The 27,235-nt window shown below is 29.4% G+C and overlaps 2 protein-coding genes, 1 long non-coding RNA gene and 1 pseudogene across 3 annotated transcripts; 3 read left to right on the forward strand and 1 right to left on the reverse strand.

Moving 5' to 3' along the window:
• Positions 1 to 1,575: 1,575 nt before the first annotated feature.
• On the reverse strand, positions 1,576 to 4,227 carry LOC118065307 (uncharacterized; annotated as a pseudogene).
• Positions 4,228 to 15,598: 11,371 nt separating this feature from the next.
• On the forward strand, positions 15,599 to 17,539 carry LOC118065297 (uncharacterized). Its single transcript, XM_035080482.1, has 6 exons — positions 15,599 to 15,701; positions 15,779 to 16,023; positions 16,394 to 16,578; positions 16,653 to 16,818; positions 16,895 to 17,058; positions 17,184 to 17,539. The coding sequence occupies exons 1-6, from the start codon at positions 15,658 to 15,660 to the stop codon at positions 17,523 to 17,525; spliced, it is 1,146 nt and encodes a 381-aa protein (XP_034936373.1). The 5' UTR covers positions 15,599 to 15,657; the 3' UTR covers positions 17,526 to 17,539.
• Positions 17,540 to 17,860: 321 nt separating this feature from the next.
• LOC118065317 (uncharacterized) lies at positions 17,861 to 22,463 on the forward strand. The gene is made up of 4 exons (XM_035080516.1): positions 17,861 to 20,234; positions 21,850 to 22,021; positions 22,114 to 22,372; positions 22,452 to 22,463. The coding sequence occupies exons 1-4, from the start codon at positions 17,861 to 17,863 to the stop codon at positions 22,461 to 22,463; spliced, it is 2,817 nt and encodes a 938-aa protein (XP_034936407.1).
• Positions 22,464 to 22,875: 412 nt separating this feature from the next.
• On the forward strand, positions 22,876 to 25,889 carry LOC118065275 (uncharacterized). Its single transcript, XR_004690153.1, has 3 exons — positions 22,876 to 23,330; positions 24,159 to 24,607; positions 25,745 to 25,889. It is a non-coding gene; the product is annotated as an uncharacterized lncRNA (long non-coding RNA).
• Positions 25,890 to 27,235: the final 1,346 nt, after the last annotated feature.

The following is a 27,235-nucleotide window of genomic DNA, read 5'->3' on the forward strand; positions in this document are numbered from 1 at the left end:
GATTGAACTGTGCACTTTTTTTTTCTTCTTCTGGAGCTGAAGTCTTCTCTGAGTGTAATTATCATCAAAATCCACTTTGATCAGAATTATATATGTTGTCTAAACCGTATGATTGTATTTTCGATTTTACATCTTTAACGAACACTTCTGATGTTTGTTTCCATATTTTACGATCTTCAATCGTTGTTGATGATATGAATCTATTAACTTCAAGTGAAACAATACCATGAGCTCTTTTGAATGATAGTATCCACGTTGAAAATTGTAAATTTTTTTTAGCTAATAATGCTCATTTGTTTAAGTGGAATCATGGACTATCATCTCAGCATTGATAACAGTTTCGAAATTACTCAATACTCAACTGCTCGCAATTCATAATCATGACTTAAACTCTCTTATCAGTAGTACATGCTCTATCAGACACTTTTGGTTCATGGATTGCAGATGCATATTCTTCTATAATTTCTGGTTCCCCATCCTTATATGGTTGTTCAAAATGTAATGAATTCTCCTCCATCATTTCGATATCAGCATACCCATAATTGCATTCAATAATATTTGTTCGGAGTGATTCTTCAATTGTATTTCAGCATCATTTACAGGTGTCTCTATAATTTTCATAGTTTAAAATGTTGTTAAAAGTAACCGAATAACATGAAGAGGGTAAACTTTTATTTTCAACTACTGAGTGATACACAATTTCTAGAATAAAAGATAATAATATATCTATTTCGAGCACACGATTTTATACACATACAAAATAATGAAGATTAACCAAAATTAAAATTAATACAAGATGCAAAAGTATCCATTCACTACAGTATTAAAGATGAATGCGGAAAAATAATGTTACAATTTTTTAAATGATTAGAATATGTCACATTCGTTCAAAATGCTAGCATGGAATAATTCGTATATTACAATTACAGAAATAGTTTTCCTCAAAAATAGCTTAACAGTGACTGTGATAAGAATTATATTTATGTTTGCCCACATGACGGTAATAAAGAATAATATTTTGACTAATCATAGACTATGCAGTCTCTAATTACGACGTACTTTATTCGGTGATTATTGTGACTATAAATAATTAATCAATAACAATTGGAAATTTTTAAATTGTGATTTTGTTTATTGTCGTCAATGTTATATTGATAACTGTAAAGACACGTATCTCGTAAATTTTTGTATTTTTTTGATAAAAATTGGTTCCATCAAAAAATAATTTTCAGTTTTTGAGTTATAGTTTTTTATGGATTTGTTCGATAAAAAGGAATAGTTTTTTCGGCAGTGATTTCCATGTTATTTTAAAAATTTCAAAGACACGTATTCCGTAGTTTTTTATGCTCTTTTGATTAATATTGGTCCCATTAAAAAAGTAATTGATGGTTTCTGAGTTATAGATTTTTTGTTATTTTTAATAAGAAAAAAATGTATATCGAAAATTTCGATAAAAAATATACGAAAATTAAAAATTACCTTTATAGGGTGTCAACTTGGGGGGCGATTTTTACCCCTTTACAACATTTTTTCGTTGAAAAAAAATACATGGTTCATTATTTTTGACGTAGATTTTTATATAGGAACCTCAGCTAAATCGACGGTGACCACCTCACGAGGTTTTCTTGTTAGTAAAGTTTTAGAAGGTGGAATTCTTAAAATTGTTGTAAGATGTTCAGAAGTAAAGCGTCCTCCATGAACCTCAGATCCTCCCATGTTGGGAGCATCCTTTGCAAAATCCACTACTCGTAGCCACTTGGTTCAAAAAGCTACATTGCTTCTATTCTGATCTTCTGTAGTTAGTCGATGAAGCACTTGACGATCGACCTTAGCATTTTAAAGCTTCTTTGTGCTTGGGGTCTATATCATCTGACCATCGTACGACAGCAGAAGTATCCATCTGAAGAAGAAATTAACAAAAATATTTTTTTTAGAACAAATCTCGACATAAACATCGGTATGTTCCAATACTTTTTCAGAACCAAGAAAACCCACTCCATTACTTCTTTTACATTCCACGTCATACAATAATTATTTTTTATGCAAAGTATCTTTAATATCTAACGCCTTCTTTATCTGATGTCGAATAATATCTATCAATTTACTTTGTCACGCCGTAGTGTCGTAATTCAGGTACATAAGATTCTACTTCTTCAATTGACAATTGACTCAATGATTTCAATGGTGTTGGTTCGATGTGATTGCTCTCATTTATTACTATTTTTTCTTCTTCAGCTGTAAAAAAAAAATTATTTGTTGTTTTTAAAGACATGTAATATGTTTGAGTTCATAATTGGAAAACACTTTTGAAGTAATTCACGTGCAGCTCAAAAATGCAGTCATAAACTAAATTAAGTGCAGCTTTGTTAACATACATGGAATAAAAAAAATTTTTAATAATTAAGAAAATGAAAATCTTTCATTCAAATGCAACTTTTTAGTATCTTACACCTAGCATCGGTACTGACAAATATCTTGAGGATATCCCATCATGTTCATGTTGATTACTAAAGATTGAGCACCAAGACTCAGATAATGAGAAAGCTTATCAAATATTACACCTTTCTTAGTCACTGTTGGTGGTTGTGGGGGACTACTGTATTGTCCTGTGTATCTGCTAAACTTCTTTTTCTATTTAAAGAATACAATTCTACATGACAACTGGAATAAATGTAGTTACAAAAAATACAACCTATACTTACATTCGAAACCGATGAAGAATTACGAAGAGTCAAATTTTCATGCTCTAGACTCGCTTGTTTCAACTTCATCTCAAAAGAACGATGAACAGTCCAAGTTTTTGTCTCCAAAGCACTTTTACACAAAATTATCTTCTGCAAAACATTTTCCAGTTGTCGAAATGAATCTTTTTTCTATTGCAATAGATTTTCCAGCTCCAGTATCTTACTTGATTAAGCATCAACTTGCTCTGAAAGTACAGCTACTTCTAGGTTCCTCCTCAATCATTTTTAAGATTCCTAAATCCTTCCTAAAAGTGAAAAAAAAAAAATTTAATAAATAATTTGATAACTGGAGGAATAATCAATCAGGTAATTTATCAAAAAAAAATTGGATCCGATCTGATTTCACATCACTAATGACTTTTATAATTCAATACCATTGTTTAAATTGATCTTATGTTTTACTTTATATTCCGTAATAAATAAATAAATGAATAAAGTCGTATTGATTGGATGACGTTTGATTTTTAAACTTCTTTGGCTAATTAAATCATACTTCAGTATTACTATTACAGCAACTAATATAAAATGAGATAATTTAATCAACTAAAAAATAAAGATAGTAAATAATTAATGATATTTACATGTTTACAAAAATATTGCAATGATAAAAAAAAACAAAGCACTTCTTTCTCGACAGCGTAGTATGATTGACGGCAACACGTGATACATGCAATGTGCGCGTACGCGTGAAGAAGCGTGGTAGGATCACTCGGGGTTACATCCGAGTTCTATAGTACCTCTTTTAGTCTAAGAGCAGTGTGAATTTCCTATGCATTAATTTTAGAAAACTTAAAAAAATTTTTTGAAGACGGTTTCTCGTAGAGATTGACGAGAAAAGCATTTGTACTAAATGTCATTGTATGGAAATGATTTTTACTATTGTTTATTAATAATTGAAATTTGGCATAGTACATTTTTTTACCTTTCACTGCTTACGCAGCAAGAACCGCTTGTGTTTTCGAAACAAATGCAGATACCTTTTTTGTTGAGAATCGAATTCTCTACAAAAAAGTCCGCTAGAGCATATACTTACCTGTTATAAGTAAAAAAAAATTAATTTTTTTGATTTTCTACGGTGTGGTGAACGTCTTTTTTTCATTTTTTTTGGTCAACTTTGCGCACCTGTATTTTTAAACAATCTTTAAAAATTTTATTGCTATATTAGAAGTGGATAGAATTTTTCCTGCTCTACAAAATGGCTATCTCATTTTTTTCAAAAAAATTTTTTTTTCCTTTTAAAAAATCGAAGACATATTTTTCGTAACTTTTACCCTTATTTAAGGGTTGGAGATACCATTATTGAAAAAAAAATTAAATTCTATACAATTCCACTTAAATTGTGCTTAAAATTACTCTATACTACGTGATGTACACTACTTACTGATACTAGTTCTCATTTATTATTCTAGAGAATTATAACACAATAATCACATCATGTTATCAAATCTGTACAATCGTACTACCACACTCTGCCGTACCTCATACGGCCTTTTTTTTTTATAAGTATTTCATTACATTGTGTATGTCATTTTGTTCTGAATCATTACCCACAGTCTAGTAGCCACAAATTTGAGCCCTACGCTATCGTGCATTAATTATATAACGGAAATAAAATTTATTTGGTTGTAGGTTCTGGTAGAGGATGATGAGAAGATCATTTGTGCGAATTCTTATTACTCGTAAACAATAATTACTATTGTTTATCGAGTGTCAATGTTTGGCAAATTGCGTTCTTTCACCTTTCACCGCTTACGTAGCGAGAACGGTGATAGATATAAAAAAAAATTAACATCTTGCTCATTATTAAAAAATTGATTTTCTAATAACCATATTTGTTATTGGAACTATTTTTTTTATAAACAATTAGAAATTCACATACTACTAGTTTAATTTTCAATAAATCCATCATTCTGTTGATAATTGTTTATGAAATTTTTTCATGCTCTTCAAATGAAGATATGAAACTTTGCTGTAAATAATTTTCTGATTGAAAAATAACTTCTAAAAACTATAAATATATTTTTTTTTAATGTTAATTAAAAAAACGCTCAACGGCATATTTTGCCTGAGCGCCCGCAATGCACGATTTTCAGCGCGCTTTCGCAGCGCTGTACATTTTTACCTTCCACGATAGACAGTTGTTCTCGCAGACTTTTTTTGTACAGAATTCGATTAATACAATTATTATTGCACTCACCCGAAAACTCTACTTTTCACCCTAAACACCACTTTTTTGCATATAAACTATTTTCACAGTATAAAAATAAGATTATAACTTATAAAGATAAATACTAGAAGAGTTAATGTATTAGCTCTGCAGCCAGAGCCCTAGATTTTTGAATTGCCGAGCCGGGTTCAAACCCAGTCATAGCCAATTTTTTTTCCTCTTTTTTTTGTTAAAATTGCATATAATTGCAATTTTAGAATACCAAAATCAATTTTAAACATCAATTTTCATTTTTCCCATAATTATTTTTCTCATCAATGACGGAAAAATAATAAAAAAATTAAATAGTGTAGATAAACTTATTTCTATACAGCCATATAAGTTGTAGGATTTTTTTTTAAAAAATTTTCAATTATGAACAACAAATGTATGCTAGCTCTGTGGTCAGAACTCCAGACTTTTATTTTGCCGAACAGGGTTCAAACCTAGTTACTGGAAGATTCAAAAAAAATTTTTTTTTGTTAAAATTGCATGTAATTGCAATTTTTGGATGCCAAAATTAATTTTTAACATCAATTTTAATTTTTTCTATAATTATTTTTCTAATCAATGACGGAAGAGTAATAAAAAATAAAAATAGTGCAGACAAATTTATATTTATATAGCTACATTAGTTGTAGGATTTTTTTTTTTAACAAACAAAAATAATAAACAGCAAAAAACAGTTGAAACAATCCGCGGCGAGTTCCGGCGCATCGCCGGCAAGCTCTATTCCTACTCTTCGTACCGTATCCGTATTTTAAGCTGCTTGCTTGGGTATGGAGTGTGGGTACACAAATTGTCACAAATTGTTGTAAGTGCTCTTCATGTTTCATAATTATTAAAAAAAACTGCTGCCTCTTTTTGTAACGACATGAAAACAAGTTTTTTCAAACTTTTTAATAACTTTCTTACTCTTCCGCTACAAATTGGAAGGGTACTTAATAAAAAAAAATTATTATTTAGAACTAATTTTGGCATGCTAAAATAACGCTTGTATATCATTGGAAAAAAAAAAAAATTGGCGGCGACTGGGTTTAAACTCGGCTCGGAAAATTCAATATCTAGTGCTCTGTCTGCAGAGCTAATACATTAACCCTTTTATTGTTTATATTTATAAGTTATAAGCTACCCACTTGGGTTCAAAGGGAGGGGATAGAGCTTGCCGGCGAAGTGCCAGAACTTGCTGCTGATTGTCGTATGCCTCTCTCTTTCTATGAACATGAGCCTTTGAGTATTTTCCATTTAGAAAACACAAAACACTGTGTCGACACTGTGTTCAATAATTTTATAAATGAGATAGTGACTTTCTTATCTATCAACAGAGGGCAGCATGCATAAAGTTACTATATTTCAATAAAATTTTCGGGCAGGCATATTTTTATGCCATATATCTCTTGGCCAGATGGGTGTATGCATATATCTATTACTCCTATATTGCTAGTTCCCGTAAGTGGGCGCGTGGCCTATGAAGTGAGACAGAAAGTGAATATGTCTGTCTCTTTCTTTTCATTTGAACTGTTGTGCGCAAGCGTCACTACCGTAGAGGGAGAATTGGCAATTGGAGAAGAGCAAGCCACCTCCCTTTCATAATTTAAAATTGAGTTATAGTAGATTGGTTTCTATATGCTTCGTAGCTCAGCGGTAAAGCTCCCGACTCTGACAGTGAGTCTCGGGTGTTCAAATCTTCTTTGTTTTTTTTTTCTTCATTTTTTTCTTTTCTCTATTATTATTATTATTATTATTAGTAGAATAACTTCAATTAATAATTGTTTGAACATGTATAATAATTAAATCATTTATATATGATAATTTAATATCTAATTTCAAAGGTATATCTATATATTATTTCTTTGTAAATAAATTTATAATAAATAAAATAATCTAAAGTTGTAAGAACAAATTAATTTTTATTGTTCAATAATTTTAATTCAATTCGATGACTATAGATACTATTTTTAAATACCAGTACAAATTAAATTGTTTTATAAAAATTACAATTGAAAGTTCTTGGAGAATTAAAATTTTAAAGTCTTTTCCCCAAGCTGCCCAAACTCCTTGAGTTAGACCCAACATCCACAGTAATAAAATAACATGTAATAAATGCAAAAAATAATAATTGAGTCAATTATTGTTCCTTTAAATTATTATTTTTGTATTAGATTTTACAAACTACATACTAATCACGTTTGTACATCACCACAATAGTTGACATTGCTCTCCTATTTTTTAATTATATAGAAATGTGATGATGATAAATAAATAATCATGATTATTAATTTAAAAAATATTTTTTTTCCTGTTTATATTTTAATGACAATTTTAAATCACTAAATACAATTAAAATGTGATAATGATAACTATAAATAGTATACAAGCTATTGGATTTTAAATATCTTTATTTAATAATTGAAAAGTTTACTTTCTAAAAAATATAGCATTCATGAGCTCTGAAATTAATTTTAAACAATTTACAAATAGAAATATTTTTTTTCTTCGTTAATGAAAAAAGATTTTATTTCATTTTTTTAAAATGAAGTTTGCATATTCTACTTCTTATAACCAGCTTCATTCAAATGAACAACATATTTGAAACAGGCATTTTAAAAAAAATGGGGAATTGATTATTAATGAAGTCAATTAAAATATATAAAAAATTGAATGTAGCACGTAAAACAGACGCTATTCTATTTGCAAAGGATGCTATCTCATTCCTTGTACAAATTGAAATGCTATCTAATGCGCACGCTCCATTCACGATCATGCGCACAAGTCGCAGCGTATAATAAGTGAGACAAACGCATATATGTCTGCACCGTAATGCTTAAGTCTCTCTCCCTATACCGACTAGCAATATAGGAGTATTACATACAGTACCGGACATAAATGCTGTGTAATTTTCTATAGGACGGTATAGGGAAATCGCCTGTATAACCCTTAAAAAATTGAACAACATTTATGTCCGGTGCTGTATATGGGTGTATATGGGTGCCCCATGGGTACCCATGGAGAATATAATAAGGAGGCCGAGCTCACGGATAGGATTTTGGTACTAAAAGTAGAGTTGGTGGATAGTTCTCCTAAATTCTACGGGCAGCGCTGATGTCAAGAAGCGTCAGAAAAATTGAAACAAGTGGGAGAATAGAAAAAGAGAGAGGGATAAGAAAATTAAAGCGCGACAGTGGTAGATCCGCCCACATCAGTTCAGGCCAGACAGCCTAGAGAAGAACGTATAGAAAACATGCTTTTTCACCTTCTAAAATCTGTATCTTTTTTCAATATCAATATTAAGAAATAAAAATTGGCAGACTAATAGGGAATAGTCTGATCTATGATCCTGTCCGATAAAAATCATGCAAAACCGTGAATCGACCTCGCTGCAGATTTTAGAAGGTGAAAAGGATGTTTTCTGTACCTTCTTCACTAAAATTGATGCTCTCATAATTGCCTGCGAGGTCGATTCACGGTTTTTAATTATTTTAGTTGGGCAGGATTACAGATCAGACTGTTCCCTATTAGTCTGCCAATTTTTATTCCTACAGTTCTTCAATAGACGATTATTGTTAATTTAATCGATGAGGTGGGAATTTTTTCATGAGAGCGTCTCCTCCAAAAGTACAGCGAGACGAAAAGCTGCACGCTAGAAGGTCAAATCAGCGTTCGCTAACTGTCCCTTCCAATATTCAATATAGTCATTAAAATTCTTCTTATTATATTCTCCATGCGCAATACATAACTACCATAAGTTTTTATATTGTATTAAGGCTGGGCTGAAGTCAGAGAGGCGACTGATTCCCCCTATCCAAATACATGGGATCGGGATATTTCTAATTTCTTCGCCAATTTACTATTATTTCTATAAAATTAGGTACCAAATTACAGAGGAATTAATGCCGGACTGACGTAAACAACAATTTTTTGCATATAGTGAATATTTTTATTAAAAAAATTAGAAAGAATAATGAAAAAATTATGAATTGACTTGCCGCGCTTCAATTTCAAGATGGCGGCCACATCATTCAGATGAAAAATCACTAATTATTCTATTTTTATACGTTTTTTGCCCAAAATTCGTGTTTGCGTCAGTCCTTGCCACCTGTCTGAATGTTAAAAAAATCAATTCATAGTATAAAATTGAATAATTTAGAAATAATTAGAAATCTTGTATTCCAGATGACATTCTCCGGAAAATTAGTTTGAAAAAATTCTGATAGGTGACAGCATTATGCTCGCAGATGACCTCAGTCATCCATATTGAAAAAATGCTCAATCCGTATCCAGAACTGATGGTGCCCTGCATTTTGGCGAGTAAATTCTGTATGTGTGTGTACGGGTAATATATGTATGTGATGTAAACATAGTGTATCACTTTACAATGCCCTACACTTTGATGACTATTGCAGTTAGGATAAATAAAAATGATGATACTCATTTAACATTAATTAATATAATACCTGCAAATAACTTCAAATACATATACTCATCCATTATTATCATTTTTATTAGGTATAAATGTTAATAAGGAAGCTCAATTCCAAGTCGGCGTATCCAAGCATGTAGTGTAAAAACAAATATACATTAACTCAATATCGAGATTATGCTGGCCATGTGGTTAGGGCGTCAGAGTTCTATTTTACCGGGCAGGGTTCGATCCCAGTCATAACCAATTTTTTTTTTTCTACTTTATTCGTTAGATTAGCATGTAATTATAATATTGACATGCTATAATTAATCTTTTATAACAATTTGATTTTTTTTTCTCTTTATTCATTGAATTTATTGACGCTAAGTCGAAAAATATTTGAACAGAGCCATAAACTTTCTTTTTGTATAAATACATTGATAATAGCCTGTGTTTAACAACTTATACATCTTTACATGTATTAACAATGTTATGTTATTAACAAGTTAATCATATTATTATCAACATTGAAAAGTAGTTTAAACAATCTGTGGCGAGTTTCGGCACTTTCCCGGCAAGTTCTACCCCCCACTCTCTGTGCCCAAGCCTGCAGCTTATAATTTTTAAGCATATATAAGCGTACTGAAACCATAACAGCTCAGTGGTTACAGCATCGGTCTTTTATTTTGCTAGGCAGGGTTCGATTCCAATCATGATAAAGTTTTTTTTCTTTTTTATTTGTTAGATTTGCATGTAATTATAATATTAACATGCCAAAAGTAATTGTTTACAACGATTTGATTTTTTTTTTCTCAATTATTTATGTAATTTATCGACGCCGAGTCGGAAAACATGAACAGGGTTATAAACACTTTTCTTACTATAGCTATATGAACGTAGCTTTTTTTTAAGCAATTTAGAAATATTTAGAAGTAGTTGAAATAATCCACGGGGATTTCCGGCACTTCGCCGGCAAGCTCTATCCCCACCTTTCGTACTCAAGCCTGCATTATACAATTTATAAACATAAACATGATGTCAGAGATAATATGTTAGCTCTGTAGGTAGAACACCAAGCTTTCATTTTACCGATTAGGGTTCGATCCCAGTTATAGCCAATTTTTTTTTTCATTAAAATTTTATATCAATACAATAATTGGTTGTTTGTATAAGTTCAAAATCAATTCCTAGTGTCTTTTAAAGACAACATTCTCTAAAAAAGAGAATTCATAGTAACTCGTTCCTCACCCTCAGCTTATTTTCAGAAAAACAAGTTTTTTTTCGTAATTAATTGGAAGAATAATGTAATAAAATATATGAATTGATTTATAAGTATATAAAGTCACTTGAACAAGAAACAGAAAAAAAAATTGCCTATGACTGGGATCGAACCCTGCCCAGCAAAATAAAAGGTCGGGGCTCTAACCACTGAGCTATTATAGTTCCAATTATATAAACGATGCTTGAAAATTATAAGCTACAGGCTTGGGCACAGAAAGTGGGGGTCGAGCTTGCCGGCGAAGTATCGGAACTCGCCGCGGATTGTTTAAACAATTTTTTATTATTAATAAGTTGTTAAAAAAGGCTATTATCAATGTATTTGTACAAAAAAAGGTTAATGGCCCTGTTCAAATATTTTCTCATTTGTCATTGATTAATTGAAAAAAAAATTTTACATAAAAATTGAAATTTAAAACTCATTTTTGGCATGATAAAATTGCAATTACATGCAATTTAAATAAAAAAAAAATTTTGCCGCAATTGGAATCGAACACCGTTCGGTAAAATAACTGGCGAACCTTCTGACTATAGAGCTAGCATATTTTCATTTGCTTTGTTTACGTTTAGATATCGTAAGCTTCAGGCTTAGTAACAGAGGGTGGGGAATGTGCTTGCTCGTCAACTGTTCGAACTCGCAGTCTTCTCTGAAAAATAAGACGGAGATAGATAGATATATTTTGTGCTCTGTCTTGCTCGGAACAGATTATTCTGAAATTTGTAAATTTCTTGGTACCCTAAGGCTCCCTTTTTGTAGTGCATCCCTGAAAATTATCATTTTTCGAACGATTTCTCTGTTACCTACTCAATTTCAATTGATATCGAGCTTCGGCTTTTCGCCGCACAACGTGAGGGCGTAAAGTCAACTCCGGGAAACTTTCTGACTTCAGCCCAGCCTTAAGCCCAGCCTCTTATTTTTCAGAGAATGTTAAATGAGTATCATCATTTTTTTTTATCCTAACTGCAATAGTCATCAAAGTGTAGGGCATTGTAAAGTGATACACTATGTTTACATCACATACATATATTACCCGTACACACACATACAGAATTTACTCGCCAAAATGCAGGGCACCATCAGTTCTGGATACGGATTGAGCATTTTTTCAATATGGATGACTGAGGTCATCTGCGAGCATAATGCTGTCACCTATCAGAATTTTTTCAAACTAATTTTCCGGAGAATGTCATCTGGAATACAAGATTTCTAATTATTTCTAAATTATTCAATTTTATACTATGAATTGATTTTTTTAACATTCAGACAGGTGGCAAGGACTGACGCAAACACGAATTTTGGGCAAAAAACGTATAAAAATAGAATAATTAGTGATTTTTCATCTGAATGATGTGGCCGCCATCTTGAAATTGAAGCGCGGCAAGTCAATTCATAATTTTTTCATTATTCTTTCTAATTTTTTTAATAAAAATATTCACTATATGCAAAAAATTGTTGTTTACGTCAGTCCGGCATTAATTCCTCTGTAATTTGGTACCTAATTTTATAGAAATAATTGTAAATTGGCGAAGAAATTAGAAATTTCCCGATCCCATGTATTTGGATAGGGGGAATCAGTTGCCTTTCTGACTTCAGCCCAGCCTTAATAATTGTACTAAATTTTACAGCGTCAACATAATAGAAATGGCTTTTGTCTTTGGTCGGTATAGTAAATACCTTCCATATTTCCAAGATAATCTTTGTTTTTTTTTTCAGATAATATTCAAAATACAAAATAGTTGATCAGTAATTCTTTTATATATTGTTAATTATTAAATAAATAATAATATTTTTTCATTTATTATCACTTATAGTAGCTAATAATGTTTAGTGTGGTAATTATAATTCTTATATTGTTGATGTCATTATTATTGATTACGTTGATGTTAGGTATGAACTTTTCAAGTCTCTTATTCTGGATGGCTGGTGGTGGTCCTGGTACCAATAATAATTCAATAAAAAGAAAAAGAAAAAGACACTTTAGATGGTGTGTTGGAGATTTTTCTATCCTAGGCTTCTATATTTATATTATGCTTCTTCTAAATATAGTGTTTGTGATAAAAGTCATTAAGAGGTTATAATGACATTGCAGTAATATACATATAAACGAGAGGTGTCGAGCTATTGACAAGAAACTTGTTTTCATTGATGGACCATGGACAATCCAATGCTCATTATCAGAGCGAGCAATTTTTATTATGTTCAGAGAAGAGAAACAATTTTCCAAGGTATTCATCAAAATAAGGTTATTAGTGGATGGGGAATATCCGTGGCGAAATTGGTATTTTTTCTGCCAACTTTGTGAGTGATCAAGTTCGGTCTGTCGAGATTGACTTCAATAAACTACAACTAGGAAAATTTATAGAAATTGTATGCTTTGGTAAAGTTTACGAGTAGGTATTATATTAAAAATAACTTTTAATCATTTCAAATTGTGTCATTCGATTAATGCTATGATAAAAGAGTTTTGTTTTGTTGAACTTGTTATTGGGATTGAAATTTAAATATCAAATTCATGTTAAATATTCGTTTTCTGCATATTATTATGCTTGTAAATATTATACTTTTATTTTTTAACGTATTTAATACGATTTTTTTTATAAAAAATTTTATTTTTTCTAAATATAATTTCATAAGATAATTTAATAATTTAATAGAATTTTGAACTTCCCAGTGGGAAGTTATACACTGAGAAAAGAGTTTGACTGAGCCAAATATATATATTTATTTGCAATATTTTTTCGAGTATTTAGTAGTTATTAACAAATTTAGTAAATCTTATAAAATGGCAGAATTACATTCCATAAGGTGAATACTTGAAACAAAAAGAACATTTATTTGTGGTACTTATTCAGCACAAATAAATCTTATTTTCCAGAAAATTGTGAAAAGTTTGAAATATCAGAGCAAATTACATTTCATCGAAGTAAATTAATCAGGAAATAAAATAATTAGTATTATTTCAGATAAATAGAATTATTTACTTTGAAATGTATGAAAGAGTTATAATTACAAAATAGACATATTTTTTTCAATGTGGATTTATTAATAGTTAACAAGCCAAATTTGTCAATGATTAATTAAAGTTATTCTTAGCAGTAAATTATATTTAGTGGTAAGATTGAAATCTTTAGACTGAATATAACATCTGCTAATCGTTAAATAAATAAAAAATTGTGTGAATCAAATTTTTGCAAGTTATCAAATAAAGATGTAGAAGTAGGTGTAGAATAAACTATTTTGATGTAAGTACACAAGTATTTACTGTTAATAAATTAAATTTTGCTGCGCTAAAAAAAGGGTATTGGAGATCTTCGATATTTGTATATTTCTCCCACTTATACATATAAATATATGTATATGCAATTTTTTTCCGAGCTGTATTAGAACTAAAACCTACGCTTTATTTACAATTCATTGCTCTATAAATCAAAACATTGTTTGATGCTTTGGACACGATATAATTAATGGTTACAATCGGATATTACTTTAGTAGAATTTATTAATTCTTTCGTCGAAATGTACCATTATTTTTGAAAAATATCATTTGTTTAGAATAAACAAATACGATTTTAGATAAGCGAATGTATAATTGCTAAAGTACATACATAAACCAAGAATCCGTGTGCTATTCGATTATAGTAAAAAAGATTTCAGCTAACTTGTGTGTATTTCATGTATGAATAGTAAACAAATCGAGTTCCTAAGAATTAGCTGGTCAGAGAAACGCGTCTTTGTTGACCAAACGGCCAACACTTGAGCGAATGCAGTCGGTGTTTGACACAGTATCGATAGTATTCTCTCAAACATCCATTTATTAACAGTTACCAAATCAAGTTTGAAGAAAACAAAAGACGTGTTTAAGTTTCGTACGTTGTCGTTCACATCATTTCTTTTGTGAACGTGAAACGATAAAGACGTGTTGACTTTGTGTAATGGAAGAATTTTTGATTCAATCAGAACTTACTCATCTACAATCAGTTCTAGAAGGTACGTAAATTATATTAAACATGATAATTAGTTTTATATTTATATATAATAAATACATACATATAATAACTCTAAAGCTAATTATTTCACTGCATTCTCTATCAATCTGTGTTGTAGTAAAAAAAAATAGATATCGTAGCATCATTGGATTCTTTTTGTTTTTTTTTGAGTTTATGTAGGAAATTTATTCATTTAATTTGATGTATTATATATATCTAATCCCAATTTTTATTTTTTTTTATCCACTAACACCATTAACTCGGTGTATATTCTCAGAAAATGGCATTAATGATTTAGAAATTCTGGGCGAGCTTATTGCTCATCCAGATGATATGAAGGCGGTTATAACAAATGGGGGAGCACGATTGAAGCTAGAAAAGAAATATCAACAATACGTATGTGACATTTTCTTTGATTTCAATTCATTACATCATAAAATATTTATTCTTTTAATTATTAATATTCCATTTTGCATCCCCATTTCTCTATTGTAACTAAAGTATGTCTCATTTTCTTCACTCATGTTGCTTTTTTTGTACTGTAGAAAGGTTTATCGATCACAAAAAAGATTTGTTAATAATTAACACATCATATTTCACATAAAAATGATCTGTTCACTGAAAATATGATGTGTTTGTTATGAATAAATATTTATTCTGTAAGTTTATATCAAGCATCTGTAGTGATATAATTTTTCTTTCCATTAATTCAGGTACAAGTAAATAAGGATATCCTCGAATTAAATCTTCCAGTGACTTCAGGTGGTGGATTAGTAAATCCTTTACCACTTCAATTGATTGAACAATTCATTAATATACCACCCGAAACATCTGAAAGTAATTCAGTGGCTCCTGTCTTATGTGCAAGTGATGCAGCTGCTCTTTTGCAAAACAGAGCTGAATCGCCTCCTAAAAAGGCAATTATTGAGTCATCGAAATTTGAGTTTTCTGTGGAATCAACATTGGAGGGACATCCAATTGGAGTAGCTCTTTTGAAGATTGGAAAGTTCAACAAAAAACTGACGACTCAATATCAATCGATGATAGTTGACATTATTGTTTGTGAGCTTTTACGTATTCCACGGTATGTAACAAATTATTATGTGTATATTTCTTTATTTCACTATCAAATTATTCATTAATAATTAACTCACTTTATAGACACGTTACAAATGATGATCTTAGTGAAGTTGCTCAACAAATAGTGCTGTTATTTGAAGAAGAGTGTGTCGAAACATTCTATATACCACCCGTGAAAAAAAGAGATTCAAGATCAAATTTATCAGAAGTTTCAAAAGGAAAGCTGCCAGATAAACTTCGTAATTTGAGAACAATAATTCGTGAAGCAGCTCGTATTGGAAAAGAAGTAACGATATATACAGAGAAAGAGAATCACGACCAAAAAGGTATCTATAATTTCTTCTGATTTGCATTTGTGATAATATTGATTATAATTGTTCTTCGAATTTTATTGAAATTTTTAAATATAGTTAGAGCTCTGACACCCAATAATTTATTTTTAAAGTATTAAATAAAAAAAGGTATAATTTAAAATTTGAATGCACATTATAACTGGAATCAAATATTATTTTTCAAAATCATAATTAGAATTATTCATGTATAATTATAATTTCTTTTATTATGATGAAATTAAAATTATGAATAACTACATTTTAAAATAGCAAAGATAAACACATGAATAGATTCAAAAAACCCATACAATTAAATACTTAATTATTTTTTATTTGTAAGAGAAAATTTTGATTTATTTATCAGAAATAGCAACAGCAGAAGAAAGCAAAATTTGGCTTGTGCATAACAGAGAATCGACTGAAGTATTAAACCATTGGAATTCATCGTACATTCTGCGTGAAATAGATTTAGATGAGAAGAACTATGCTAGCATTGAAGACGTGTTAAACAATTGGCCAATTTTAAAAGAATCAAAAAGCTTTGAGCTGGTATAATTGATTTCAAGTGATTTTTAATATTATGTTTTATTCTTACATAGTTGCATGAGTTTTTGTTTTTTTAGATTGAGAAAGACTTTGATAGAAAGTTTCCTAATGCTGGTAACACTTTCATCCTAGAATGGGATAAGTTTTTTGGAAATCTATTGAATTTATATGGACAAAAAATTACAGACCAGGATTCTATATACGTAAAACTCTTAGATAACAAGGACAGCCAACTTCGAGCAGGTACATATATTTAACTTATAAATTAACAATAGATTATCTCATTTTATAAACTAATTTTGTGAACCTTGTTATATAGACAGTAAAACTGCTATACAGTTCTATCTATTAGCGAGTTTAATGGCTCCAAAGTCTAATAAAACAAGGGTTAAGAAAAAAGAAAAAACAACGAATAATGAACGATTAGGTTTTTGGAAACCGAGTATTGCTGAATCGCGTGAAGGCTTCATTCTTCACGTACAGGTATAATCTTCGTTGTTTTTTTATTAATACTTTATTAATATTTTTGAAGAGTAGTAAATAAATATGCATGATATCTGTATAAAGATAGTTTATGACATGATAATAATTTTTTCAATGGTCTACAGATTCCCGGAGACATAGAGACTCGGATATATTCTAAACAAAAAGCATTGATTCAAAAAGGATTGCATCTGCAGCCATTAGTGATTGCTATAGGAGAAGATTTGACGAATATTACTAAGTCGTATGTAAGATTTGAATCAGTTACATATGAACTGCCATCACTTTTAAAAGCTATTGATGTTCTGTTCAAAATATATTTAGTTTTTAATTTAGCTTACCCGTTAGAATGCGAGAATTTCTGTTACTTGATACAGTGGGGAGTCTATCAAATTAAAACTAAATCGGACACGAAAATTCCGTTGGTATTTAATACATTAAATAAGTTAAAGCCCAAAGATAAATAACACTTTGTTATAGTTACTTCGCTATTATTAGATGTTTACTCAATATTTTTATACATGAATTGCTTAATTTTTTCCTTTAAGTTCATACAAAAATTTTTAATTTTATCAAAGAAAACTTTTTGAATAGATTCATTATCATGTAATCTTAATCTCAACGATAGAAAGTATTAAAGTAAATTATAGAAGTTTGATCAAAATAAAAAATTGATAAGTCAACTAATATTGAGATACTCAATTGATTGACATACTATATTGATTTATATTTTTCATCACATCATTACTATAATTTTTTATTTACTTAATTGAATTAAAGCTTAGTGTGGTTTAATTACAAAATGTATTGCAGTATATGCAACGAATTTTCCTCTCCGTGCAGTTTACAAGTATTGCGTCATATGCAACTTTTTCACTCTCATAATACTGTTTATCCGTGTATCAATAATTGTAACAGGACATTTGCATCAATACCAACTCTGAAGAAACATATCAAAATTTGCTTAGTAGCTGCTAATGATTTGGTAACACAAAATAATACACTATTAAAATCAGAAGTCAAGTTTGATTCTACTTTAAATAATACAGATCATAATGACCACACGGAAAGTTCTGAAGATCAGAGTAGTATTGGTACAATTGTCGATGATAAATGTATTGAGCGAAAATTTTTACAATTTATTGGCTATTTGTATAATAAGCCATCATTATCGAGATTGATTGTCCAGGATATTGTAGAAAATTTTAGTGAGTTGACACACGGTATAATTTCCATTTTTGAACATAATTTGAAAACTGCAATTCCTTCTGATTATCACGATTTGATTACAAATATTTTACAAATTAATCCATGTAGCAATTTCGACAGTGAATACAAACGATTCAAATATTTTAAAGGTCAAAATTTACTTATAACTCCTGTACCTTTCAAAATAGGAGAAATTAAAGATGATAAAAAAATGAAAGGTACTGTAGTTTTAACAAATAAACAATGTTTTGCTCAAGTAGTACCAATGCGGATTGTACTGCGTCAATTTTTCGAATTACCCAATGTCTACGAAAGAATAATTAGTTATATTAAAGATGAGTCTTCCCGTAATTATTTACCAAAATTATACACCAGTTTATTTCAAGGAAAAATCTGGGAAAATATTTCAAATTCTTATGGTAAAAAAGTTGTGGTACCTCTTTACCTTTACTATGATGATTTTGAAATATCTAATACACTTTCAAGTGCGGCTGGAATATATAAAATCGGTGCATTCTATTTTTCCATAGCTTCAATGCCCCCAGAATATTCTTCTTCGATTGATTCCGTTTTTTTAGCTGAATTTATCCATACTATGGATTTAAAAGAGTTCGGAAATGAAAAATGTTGTCGAGCTATTGTTGATGAATTAAAATTCTTGGCAGAAGAAGGGATTTGGGTAGATGTAAATGGCATTAATAAACAAATTTTTTTCGTCCTGATTGGTGTATTAGGTGATAATTTGGGCATGAATGGCATATTAGGGTTTTCAGAAAGTTTTATAGCTGAATATTTTTGTCGATGTTGTAGAAGTACAAACAATGAATGTAGTAAGCAGCTTGTAGAAAATAAAGGATCACTTCGAAATATTCATAATTATGAAGATGATACAAGAAGTTTATCAACAGGCGTAAAGGAAAAATGTATTTTTAATGTAATTCCGCATTATCATTGTACGATAAATATTACTTGGGATTTGATGCATGATTTATATTTAGGCATTTGTCGTTATGACATGGCTAAAATCATAGATCACTGTATTAAAAAAACCTATTTTAGCTTAGAACATCTAAATAACCGTTTGAAATATTTTGATTATTCGGAAATTGATCGTGGTAAGAAAATATCGTTTATTTCAGCACACCACATTCATAAGGGTAATATAATTATTACAGCTTCAGAAATGTCAGCTTTAATTTCTTATTTTGGAATAATCGTTGGTGATTTAGTTCCAGTTGATGATGATGCATGGGAGTTATATAATACCCTTTATGAAATTATTGACATTGTAACCAGTTCATCAATATCAGAATACCAAGTAATTCATTTGGAACAGTTAATACGAAATCACAACGAACTTTTCATAAACTTATTTGGGCCTTTAGTTCCAAAAAGTCACTTTTTAACTCATTACCCATTATGTATAAAAAATATGGGACCAATAAAGAATCTATCTAGCTCTAAATTTGAATCGTTTCATCAATTGTCGAAAAAAAATGCTCATGTTGTCAACTCAAGGATTAATATTACGTATACTCTGGCATTAAAAATGCAATTACAAGTATGTTATAGAATTTTAAGTCAGAAAGGACTTGAGCCAAAAATTGAATACGGTCAGGTGTTAGAAATTTCTGATAATTATGAATCAACATTTTCATCACATATAGGTGCAGAAGCTTGTACAGTTTCGTGGGTAAAAATCAACGGAACAATATATAAACCTGACTTTGGTATATACGTAAAAAATGATGATTTTAATGATCCAATGTTTGGTATAATTATAAGTATTATTATGAGTAAAGACTGTACGATTTTCTTAGTTTATAAAGAATGCTACACTATTGGTTTTAATAATCATCAAAAGGGATATGAAATTGTAACGCCAAATATTCATGTTAAAACTAAATTATTTAATATAAATAATAATTTTTATGTAAGGCCTGTAAAAATTCATGTTACAGCAAACGGTAAAAAAATTATAAGTCGCAGAGATTTACAATAAAGAGTTATTTTTATCTATAATTTTGTTGTTCAATAATTTATTCTGTATTAATATTTATATCCTGTAAATTACCAAGAAAAAAATTGAATTAATGCTTAATTTACTACGAATTGCTAAAATATGTTTTTAACAAAAATTGAAAATTGATTCAAATACAAGTAATTTATTTGAAATATCGTGCAGGTTTCGTTTGTCTCCTGACAAAATTGATTCTAACGAGCATACTTTTATATTAAATATTGATTTATTTTTACCATCATAATATCTGATGTTATCAAAGAATACGTTTCTTTATTGTTAACACACCGACTTTCCAACCATCTGCACATTATTTCGAAAAGTAAAAAAATCTATTCTATGTAACCATGTAATAGATTGCTTTAGCTTCTGTATTTATTCAATGAATTATTTTTATAATATATAGAAATATTGTTTTATTTGAGATGACTCTTGCAATTTTTTTTTACAAAGATTTATTTTATTCGCCCAAACTTATGTAATTCTTTTTTAAATTAATGCTCGTTTTGCCTAATTGACTATAATGTTGAATTAATCTGATTTTAATTTAATACAATGCAACGATTTGTTCGTTGTTAACAAATGAAAGTTTGATGCAAATCAAATCATCAAATATGGGAGTTGTTAATAATAACTAAATATTTATTTCGCCATTATCAACTATATCATTTTTTAATCACAAACAAATCTTATTTATTATAAATAATCTATTTTCTCAGTGTAGATTAAAAATAATTGAGTAAGTACAATGGATAAATTTTTAATTAGTAAAATTTTATACTCTTAATAATTGTTGAATTACTTGAACTATTCTCTACGTCAGTTTATTATTATATTATTGTTAAATTATTAATAATTATCATTAAATTAATCATTTTACATAACATTGAAATAATCATAACAAATAATTGATAATTGCGTGAAGTGGTGTAAGCTTGAGGCTTTCATAAATTTAATGAATCGAACATTTTTTTTTTCTTTGTTCTAGTATCTTCCAATTAACTAATTTATTGATTAGGGTTAAATGTTATATTTAGCAGCATGTGATTATGGTTTTTTCTCGTAAAAAAATGGAATGACGTCATATTTTCCTTTGTTCGAAAACAATACCTATAAAACATGAATTCGTATTTTTGACTGAGTAGCTATTTGCACAATATATATATATATATGTATATAGATATTTATATATATATATATATATATATATATATATATTTAATTTTTTTTTACTAAAAATATATAAAATTATTTAAAATTTAATAAATTATTTAATAAAATAAAACGTATTATAAGATAAATTTTTTTCTGTAATTAAATTGAACATATGATTTCAGTGTGTGACTTAACACAATTTTTTGTGATATGAATATTTTGTAATATAATACACAAATTGTAAAATTTTTTTTTATTTTAAATAATGGAAGTATATCCGCGGGAACGACCAGGGACATGTAGATATAGTTATCAAGATCATATTTATTATCACGATGCCCGTTACCCCAAATATGTGGAACAATATGTTTGTTCCTTACGAAATTCATGAATTTGGAATTGCCAAGTGACGGCATCAGTTTTGCCAGGTGGATGGGTAGAATTATCTGATGTCCATAGACACCCATCACGTCAAATAGACAACGAGATTCGAAAGCGTCAAATGATTGCAGAAATAAAAAGAAGAGCCCGGGAAACGAACGACACACCTGATCATATATTTACAGAAGTATCAAGAGAGTGAGGATAAATATTTTCTTTAACGTGTTTTCATTTTTATACGATTTTGATTCAATCATTTTGAATCACATCGAATATTTATTTTAATTCAGATTTCCAGACATTGCATTTTCTATGCGTCCGGAAGCAAGACGTATGCATGTCACGCGAACTCGTCAACTTTGTTGTCCGCCTATCCCAACGTCGATGGAAGAATTAGGACCTATGTTACATTCATATTTACCAGCTTCGCCAATATTTCGGGAAGCAGTTACTGCAGATGACGAAAGTACTGGAATTATTTTCAGTAGCCAAGATATGGTCAATAGATTCAATATGGTAAATGATTTACACATTGATGGTACTTTTAAGGTATGTGTAATTATGTATATATCGCTAATTTTTTTTAGATTTATTTAAAATAATAAATATTTTCTCTTATGTTGTATAGTGCATTCCGTAACTTCCGAGAGCAACTCAACTTTTTATTATACACTTCTGCATAATGAACATTGTAAGTAAAAACATTATTTATGTTGATAATTTTTTAGTGGAAGTTTAGTACAAATTTTACTAAAAGCGCCGCTTGAAGCTGTAGAGAATTCATCAAAATCAATGATATTTTTCTTTAAATTATTTTGACTACCAAATTGTATATTGCGCCTGTTGATTATACACTGTTAAAATCAATCGTTAGATTATTTTTGCTGAAAAGTACAAATACAGTTGCCTGTTGCTTTGTGATAAATAGTTAACGGTTACTATGTTTGACAAAACCACGGTGTATATTCTAAGCCTAATAAGCGCGAAAGTGAGAAAGAGATATAAATAGTAAGGAAGGAAGACAATAGAGTGGTGAAGTGAAAAGTATTGTAACAAAGTGACTTTAGAGAGAGAGAGAGAGAGAGAAAGAGGCCGAGTGCAACGAATAGAGTCAGTGTAGTAGTCCTATCTTCAAAGAAGTACTTAAGGCCGCTGTACTGCGTGCCCACTGTTGGCCATGCGGTGTGGGACAACCAAGCTGGCTTTAGTTGCCATGTTTCTCGAGCTATTACATGGCTACGCGCTCAGTTTTGCTTCGGCTGTCACGTTATGTGCGAATTTTGTGTCAATCCAAGTTAATTAATTAGTCTCAAATGTACAAGAACGTGCGCGTGTATAAGAAATAAGCATCTTTTGAAAAAGTTAATAGGAAAAGTTGAATTACTAGTGTTTTGTCAGTGTCAATGTTTGATGAAGCATCGGTTGCACAAAATTTTTGAGAAAAAATGAATTTTTTTGATATTCTGATGTGAATAAAAAAAATAAAAACATTTTTCATGACTTTTATGTACGTGTGTATATGAATGTACTTCTATATTTGCTCGAGTTTATATTTTCCGAGTATTCCTGACTCGGACGAACGAGAGATAGTGGTAGTTAAGAAATTAAGTACAAGAACGAGAGTACCTATTGGGCATTTAGATTAGATTAGTGTTTTTATTAAATGTGATGAATTATATGTACACTTTTATTTAGATAAAATTCTTTCAATTATTTTTTTTCATCAAATTAAAAATTAAAATTTTAATTCAAATCGCGTCGTGTGTTTCGTTTTGTACATTGTAGATGGTGAATTTTCTCGTGAGCGTTTTGATATCAAGATTCAATTGAGTTAATATTTATATTTGAGATTGATTGAAACTTTAAGTGATAGCGTGCGTGTATACAGTATTCAAAATGACCTTTTTTTTTCTTTTGCAAGAAACACAGTAGATAGGGCTATAAGATTTATTATTGATTATCGTTGTGAAATTTCTCAAAAGTACTAAAGGTCACGAGTGTATTTTCTTAAGACTATTTTAATTTAGTATTGCAGATAATGCTGAAAATACAATAATTTGCAAGTTACAGGTTTATACAGGCAAATACGTTTTTGTACATACAGAGCATATCAATTTAGAATAAATGGTAAAAAATATTGATTAAATAATCTTAATATATATAATAGTGTAGATGATGACATTTTCAACAATTGTTTTTGAATTTGATACTCCGATTAATACGCGTTTATTCTTGGAACTCGGTACAGTCTATTTGGGAATCAATTGAGTTCGAGCACCAACTTTGAAGAAACTGAAAAAAAAATTCATTCAAATAAATTTTTCCATTTTTTTAGGGTCTACCAGCACTCTATGTTTTGTGTAGCCGCAAAACTACTGCCATGTATAATAGTATTTGGAGTTACATTATGAGGGTTGCTCCAGGGATTGTCAAAAATTTAAAAATTATTATAATGGACTACGAAAGAGCATTGATATTATAATTTTAAAATACTAAGAAACGCCAATACAAATTTATTAGAACTAACTTGGGCACTTCCATTACTTCCTCCAGATGATTTTGAAAATGCAATAGACATTTTAAGCGTCGAAGGAAGAAAAATTAAACATCAACATCAAAATGTCGAACGTTTTTTACGATATTTAGAACGCATTTGGGTTCCATTGAAAAATCTTGTATCCGTTCGAGTATCTTCGATCCAAACTAATAACATCGCAGAAAGTTTTAATCGACAACTTGTAATAAAATTAGGAGGCCCGTATCCATATTTATTTAATTTTATTGGTAAATATTTTTCTGTGAATCAATAGTAATATAATGTGATATAAATATTTTACGACATGAAAAAATATCAGTGCTCTGCAGTGGTCTGGGTGCGACCCGAAAGGTCCACACGACCAACTTCCCAGTGGAAAAAATAAAAAAACAATTTATACAGAACCCGTTTCCATTTTTTATAACAAGTGGAATTGTTATAAACGAAATGAGTCTGTTTTTATTCATTTGATATGGTTAGTTACTTTATTTCAGTAAAAGAAAAAATTGTGCGTTAAAAGAATTCGAATATACCTCATAGATCCTTTTATTCATTATTTACAACAAATTACATTGTCATACACGAAAAAAGTATGTTTTGATTTATGTCATACGGTTGGTAACATTTTTTTAGTAAAAGAAAAAATTATGCGTTCAAAGTACTCATATATATAGAAAGGGCCCCTATTTTTATTGTTTATAACAATTTAAATCTTATTATTCAAATATTACCATGATCAATAATCATTTGTTAGTAACAATGTTCAATTGTTATGGACACAATTTCATATTATTAACAATTATTACTGACTATTATAGCGTCTTTAATGCTATTTTCTCAATCTTCATACGAGTTTGAAATTCTTTCATTGCTGATTTTGTTTTTCAAAATTTTTTTTTTTCGATGAAACATTGTCATCATATTTTCAAACAAGTATTCTAATCATTTAATATTCATATTTTTTTTAAGATTTCGAAATTTTGTCTAAAAAATGGTATAATTTAGAAATTGAGAAATTCAGGTCATTTTCCATTTTTGCTAGTTTTTTAGTTCTGCAAAAAAAATAGCTCGACCGATTTCGTTAAAAATCTAATCAATTCTAAGTTACATAATTACGCGTCGAATGCAATTGGTCCCACATCGATATCATTTTTTGTTCTCGGGAAATCGAGGCGACAAATAATTCCGAACGCACATACGTACATCCGCACACACAGATGTCCACTGGAAAACGATCGTATTCGACTCTGGAGACCTTAAAACGTGGAGATATGTCAAAATTAGCGATTCGCAAAATCGGACCCATTACTATAACTTCCCACTGGGAAGTTAATAATTATTTTTTGTTCATCAATAACATTAATCTATTGTAGGGCTAATTTCAGGTTTAACACCAGCTGAATCTAAAGCCAGAACGGTAGAATAAGTGAAACTTCTCAACAAAGAACTAAGAAATGCAGGTGCAGGAACACCTCCACCAATGATATACCGATGAGAGAGTGTAATATCATCATCATAAAGTAATGAATTTTTTTTCTAATAAGCTTGCAAAATTGATTCTTAGCATCAAAAAAAAACAATATAAAGTTACCAAGGCAAGATTTACTTTTTCACATTTTATAAGATGATTGCATAGTATTAAATAACGTGTAATAATCTTTCAAGCGGCTTATAATTTTAACATGAAATATTACATGAGTATATTTAATTTTAGCTATCGGAGATGTAAAAAACACTATCCTGGTTTATTGAAGGCAACAATCGAGTGGTTTAAAATTTATAAAATTCCTAATAGAAAATCAGAAAATCAATTTGCTTTTAATGGCAAAGCAAAACTCCGTGACTTCGCTTTACACATTATAGAAGAAATTCACGAGCACTGTAAGAATATTATCAAACGTGAGACTGGAACTTCAGGAATTATATAGTAGTCACAATATAATTATTTATATATAAATTACTTGAAGAAAATCTCATCAAAGGTAGACATGTATGTAATTTCAGTATCAATTTCACTGTGGATAGAAGCCCATTTAAAATTGATGCAAGTGCAGCTGAAGATATTTTGAATCAAGTATTGATAAGAATAATAGTAATAACAATAATAATTAATGTAACTATATCATTGATTAATTAATTACATTGAATAAATTTTGTTCTTGTTGTATGAAGAAGAACACTTTTTTTTATATTATGGTGTCAGTTTGAATGTATCTTATGTCTAATCTTTTAATTAAATGAAAACCTAAATTACTATTCTTGAATCACGAATAAAATGGTCAATGCATTATATTTTTACAAATATTTGTTAATGAATATAATCAGAATTTTCATTGTCTTCAAACGAATACATGAGTAGTTAACGTGACATAAGTCATATGACTTTTTTTTATTCTCAAAATATATTAAAACTTTAAAATTAACACTTCATTTTAAAATGATCAAAGAGACTTGTGTTCATTTCATTCAAAGTAAGTTTAAAAGAATTTATTAAAAGATTTAAAAGATTTGTATAAAAACATGATTTTCAAATTTGACTTTGTTAACCGAATAGTACTTAGTTTATTATCTTTGTCGTAAATATTTTTAAATGTACAATTTTTTGTAATAATTTAAGAAGAAGCTCAAAACTACTCCAATGATAATGAATAAAAAGGATAAATAAAAGTGAAGTATTTTATAAATAAATATTTTTTTTAATATAATTCTTTTGTTCAAATGCTCCAAAAGTCATTATCCTTATTTACTATTTCTTCGCAAAATTCTAGAAACATATCGTAATATGGTCCTTTGTATTTTGATTCTCCCTTTTCATGTAAATGATATTCTTCCTGAGAAAATGATAACTATTATAATAATGAAAAAATTATGATTAT

The sequence above is a fragment of the Chelonus insularis genome, unplaced genomic scaffold (genome assembly GCF_013357705.1).
Source record: "Chelonus insularis isolate UGA/USDA-ARS -01 unplaced genomic scaffold, ASM1335770v1 contig_119_pilon, whole genome shotgun sequence".
Classification (NCBI taxonomy): Eukaryota; Metazoa; Arthropoda; class Insecta; order Hymenoptera; family Braconidae; genus Chelonus; species Chelonus insularis.

Bases quoted from the DNA above. Each gene is read 5' to 3' on its own strand.
- LOC118065297 (XM_035080482.1), top strand. From the start codon at position 15,658: ATGATAGTTGACATTATTGTTTGTGAGCTTTTACGTATTCCACG. The intron at 16,579-16,652 runs GTATAATTGATT...TTGTTTTTTTAG, and splicing joins AATCAAAAAGCTTTGAGCTG to ATTGAGAAAGACTTTGATAG. The intron at 17,059-17,183 runs GTATAATCTTCG...AATGGTCTACAG, and splicing joins GCTTCATTCTTCACGTACAG to ATTCCCGGAGACATAGAGAC.
- LOC118065317 (XM_035080516.1), top strand. From the start codon at position 17,861: ATGTATTGCAGTATATGCAACGAATTTTCCTCTCCGTGCAGTTTACAA. The intron at 20,235-21,849 runs GTAAAAAAATTA...GGAATTGCCAAG, and splicing joins AATTCATGTTACAGCAAACG to TGACGGCATCAGTTTTGCCA. The intron at 22,022-22,113 runs GTGAGGATAAAT...ATTTTAATTCAG, and splicing joins TTTACAGAAGTATCAAGAGA to ATTTCCAGACATTGCATTTT.